This window comes from Natrix helvetica, assembly GCF_964273705.1.
Source record: "Natrix helvetica genome assembly, chromosome: 2".
Classification (NCBI taxonomy): domain Eukaryota; kingdom Metazoa; phylum Chordata; class Lepidosauria; order Squamata; family Natricidae; genus Natrix; species Natrix helvetica.
This window is the reverse complement of record NC_138552.1, coordinates 1,938,435-1,943,112: the sequence shown is the minus strand read 5'-3', so window position 1 is coordinate 1,943,112 and position 4,678 is coordinate 1,938,435. Positions and strand designations below refer to the sequence as shown.

Here is a 4,678-nt window from a genome sequence, read left to right as displayed (position 1 = left end):
TCCTTCCTTCCTTTCCTTCCTTCCTTCCTTTCTCTTTCTTTCTCATTCTTTCTTTCTCTCTTTCTCCCTATTTCTTTTCTTTCTTCCCTCCCTCTCTCCCTCTCCTTCCTCCCTCTCTCCTTCCTCCCTCCCTCCCTGCCTCTGTTTTCCTTCCTTCCCTCCCTCCCTCCTTCCCTCCCTGCCTCTGTTTTCCTGCCTTCTTTCTCTCCCTTCCTCTCTTCCTCCCTCCCTGCCTCTGATTTCCCTCCTTCCTTCATTCTTTCTTTCCTCCCTCTCTCCCTCCTTTCTTCCTTCCTTTCTTCCTCCCTCCCTGCCTGTTTTCCTTCCTCCCTCCCTCCCTCCCTTGGCTATGTGTCTCATCTCAAAGCAATAGTGAGTGGCTTACAACATAACAAAACCTCCTCAAATAAAAACAATTATCAATTAAGAACAGACTAAAGTTTCAAAGGATGAAGAACAGACTCAAAGCCTGTTGTGGGGGTGGGGGAGCAGAAGTGGCACCTTCTCTGTTGATCTACCAGCCCCCTCCAGCCTACGTCTTCCTTGGGGCCCATGCCAGCCAAGCATAACCAAGTTCTAAAGCCCTTCCTGATGCCCAAGAAGACGGCATGGATCTCACCTCAGGTGGCGAGATGTTCCAAAGGGCAGGAGTTTCTCCTGGACCCCGCTGGCAGGAATTCCTTGGCTAACAGAGTTTATAGCAGGCAACTTTTGAAATTTCAAACGGTTAGCCACATTCCCCCTGGCTGAGAGCCATGGATTAAAAAGGAGGATATGAAGCACCTTTGCACGTGGCCTCCTTAAAGGAAGTGTCTCCAACCTTAGCTTTAAGACTTGGGAACTTCAACTCCCAGAATCCCCCAGCCGGGGAATTCTGGGAGTCGAAGTCCGCAGGTTGTAAAGGGGGCCTCCCCTGCCTTGGAGGCAGCTCACAGATGTTCATTTTATGGATTCTAGCCGGTCCCCTCCTTCCTTTCTGCACCCCAGGGAGCAAATCCTGCTACGGCTGGCACCCAACCCACCTCCCTTGGGCTAAAGTCTGATTTCCTGCTCTCTCTGCCGCCTCTTCCCCACAGGAGCTCCGACGGGGCCGTACCTGGAGGCCGACTGCAGGCACTGGCAGCTCCACGCCCACTACTACCCTCCTCTGCTGCGTTCCGCCACCATCCGTAAATTCATGGTGGGCTACGAGATGCTGGCTCAGGCCCAGAGGGACCTGACCCCGGAGCAGGTGAGGTCTGTAGGAGATGATGGGCTGTCGCGGCCTTTGAAAGAACTTTAAAATAAAACGGAGTATTTGTAGCTCAGGGTTGAAATGAGGGGCCTTGGGGGCTCTCTGAGCTTGGTTGGGTTCTTGTAGACGTTTCATGACCCAACCAGGTAACCTCATCAGGGCTAGAAGGGATGTAGTTTGTGGAGAGGAGGAAGAGGAAGAGGAGGGAGGAGGAAGAAGAGGAGGAAGAGGAAAAGGAGGAGGGAGGAAGAGGAGGAGGACTGAGGGGTCCATGGTGCTCTCCCAGCTTGGTGGTTTTCTTGTGAACATTTCATGACCCAACTAGGTAACCTCATCAGTGCTAGAAGGGAGTGGGGTTTGTGGAGAGGAAGAGGAGGAGAAGGGGGAGTTGGGGGGGGGAAAGAACAGGAGGATTGTGAAGTTCTTGGTGCTCTCTGAGATTGCTTGTTTTGCTGCAGACGTTTCAAGACCAAACTAGGCAACATCATCCGTGCTAGTTGGGTAATGAAACGTCTGCAAGAAAACAACAAAGCTCAGAGAGCACCAAGGAGCTACCAAGTTTAAAATTCCAGCATTTAGTGGCTGAACTAATCCGTGGGAATGGGCAGGGAAAGGCTGAGGGTTGAAAGAGGGAGGGGGACCCTACTCTGGGGCATTGTGTGGCCTTTGGGATGTGGCTACCAGTCTTCACAGTTAGTGGCCAAACACTGCTTTTTGGATATTAAAGTTGCTAAGCAATTGCAGAGCTCTAAGCCTTAAGACTTGTGGGCTTCAACTCCCAGAATCCCTCAGCCTTAAGACTTGGAGACTTCAACTCCCAGAATCCCTCAGCCTTAGGACTTGGAGACTTCAACTCCCAGAATCCCTCAGCCTTAAGACTTCGGGACTTCAACTCCCAGAATCCCTCAGCCTTAGGACTTGGGGACTTCAACTCCCAGAATCCCTCAGCCTTAGGACTTGGGGACTTCAACTCCCAGAATCCCTCAGCCTTAAGACTTGGAGACTTCAACTCCCAGAATCCCTCAGCCTTAGGCCTTGGGGACTTCAACTCCCAGAATCCCTCAGCCTTAGGACTTGGGGACTTCAACTCCCAGAATCCCTCAGCCTTAGGCCTTGGGGACTTCAACTCCCAGAATCCCTCAGCCTTAGGCCTTGGGGACTTCAACTCCCAGAATCCCTCAGCCTTAGGACTTGGGGACTTCAACTCCCAGAATTAAGACTTGGAGACTTCAACTCCCAGAATCCCTCAGCCTTAGGACTTGGAGACTTCAACTCCCAGAATCCCTCAGCCTTAAGACTTGGGGACTTCAACTCCCAGAATCCCTCAGCCTTAAGACTTGGGGACTTCAACTCCCAGAAGCCATGGCTGGCTAAGGAATTCTGGGAATTGAAGCCCCCAAGGCTTAAAGTTGACAAGTTTGGAGACCTCCTATAATAAACTGTGGAGATACTGAAGGAGCCAGGAAGGACAGGAGAACTCCTTGAGTCTTGTTTCTTTTGTGGGGGGGGGAGCATTCACTAAAGCCCCCCGCAGCCTGGAAAAGAAAGAGGAAGGCCCCTGCCTTCACCTCTTTCCTTCTTCTCCCTCCATGCTGCTTTTTCTCCCCACAGGCCGCAGAACGTTTGAGGAAGCTCCCTGAGCACCATTACAAGCTGGAGGCCAAGGAGGCCCCCTAGGGCAGATGGTGGCTCTGTTGGTGTGAGGCAGTGGGAGAATCCTAAGAAAGCCTGGAGAACGACCCCAGAGGCAGAGCAAGGGGTGTGTCCTTGGGAACTTTCCTCAGGAATTGCCTGACCTCGGGCAGAATGCCACTCCGGCTGCCCAACTCCATTAAGAGGAAGATGCTGGTAACCAGTTAAGCCAGGATGTCTCCCCTTCTCAAAAGTCCTCTGCAGAACTGGGGGCTCCGTGTCTTGAGTGCCCACAAGAGGCGAGACCCATCCTCAGAGAGCCTGTACCGCTCCTCCTGATGGACGACTGTGTATCTTTCCTGCTCTGCCCATGTTCTGGCACTATGAAATCAGGATATTTCGTGGTGAGGCTGGGGTGTTTCCTTTTTATGACCTCTCCCCAAATTATGCTAGAAAGAGTGCAGAGAAGAGCAACGGAGATGATTAGGCGACTGGAGGATAAAACATATGAAGAACGGTTGCAGGAACTGGGCATCTCTAGTTTAATGAGAAGAAGTGTGTGTGTTTCTCTCCCTAATCTCGATCTAATCTCTAAGCATCTGACTTCCTCGTAGTTGCCCCCCAAGGATTAGAAGATACTATCAGGCCTCCCCGTCTCCATTCCAGGTTGCTTCTCTTCTTGATAAGTTTCCACCCATTGCTTCTCCTCCTGCCCTCAGGTGCTTTGGAAGATAGCTTGACTCCCAAATCTTCTTTGGGGCAACCCCTGAGATATTGGAACAATGCTCTCATGTCTCCCCTAGTCCTTCTTTCTATTAAACTAGACATACCTAGTTCCTGCAACCGTTCTTCATATGTTTTAGTCTCCACTCCCCTAATCCTCTTTGTTGCTCTTCTCTGCACTCTTTCTAGAGTCTCCACATCTTTTCTACATCGTGGCGACCAAAACTGAATCCAGGATTCCAAGTGTGGCCTTCCCAAGGCATTATAAAGTGACACTAATGCTTCACACGATCTTGATGCCATCTGAACTTTTATTAATTCAGCTCCCTGGGTACAGTGGTGGAGGTCCTGGGGCTATTCCCCCATTTGCAAATGGGATCTGCTAGGCTTCGTGTGAGGCTGAACCTCCCCCAGTGACGGGAAGCGAGGGGGCCGTTGCTGCGTGCCATCAACTCATTTTCACCAACACATTTTTGCGAAGGTGGTGTGTTTCCACCCAGCATCACGCTTAATGTGGGAAGACGCGGCTGGCCTCTCCTCCCAGCCTCCAGCTCGGCGCTCAGTCAGGAGCACTCGAAGTCCATAATATATTTCGTATTCGAAAAGGGAATCTAAATATGTATATTCCTTTTTTTCCTTCTTCTTCTCCTGGAGTAATAAATGCTGTGATTTTGTTTTGAAGGCGTGATGTTTTATTCATTTTGAGGCTCGCGATAAAATGATCGGAAGAGGCCAGCTGGAGGGAAGGATGCAATGTTTCATTATTTTTATATAAAAAAGGTCTTTTGGGTTTTTTTTTTTTTTAGAAAGGGTTCAGAAACGCTTGTGGGATCATCTGGCAGCCAGCTTTCTCTCGTAGTCCTTGATGTATGACCACACGTGAGCCCAAGATTTGTTGCTAAGTGAGACATTTGTGAAGTGAGTTTTCTCCATTTTACGATCTACCTTGCCTCAGCTGTTAAGTGAATCACTGCAGTTATTAAGTTAGGAATATGATTGTGAAATGAGTCTGCTTCCCCGCTGACTTTGCTTCTCAGAAAGTCACAAAAGGGGATCATGTGACCTTGGGACGATTCAAAAGTCATAAAT

The 4,678-nt window shown here is 50.1% G+C and overlaps 1 protein-coding gene across 1 annotated transcript in view; it reads left to right on the top strand.

Moving 5' to 3' along the window:
• Positions 1-4,270, top strand: part of GALT (galactose-1-phosphate uridylyltransferase) — a 16,070-nt gene extending 11,800 nt beyond the window's left edge. Inside the window, exons 8-9 of the mRNA XM_081940453.1 lie at positions 1,039-1,231; positions 2,846-4,270. Coding sequence (XP_081796579.1) covers positions 1,039-1,231; positions 2,846-2,911 — 259 coding nt within the window. The 3' untranslated portion in view covers positions 2,912-4,270. The remainder of the gene's footprint in view (positions 1-1,038; positions 1,232-2,845) is intronic.
• Positions 4,271-4,678: the final 408 nt, after the last annotated feature.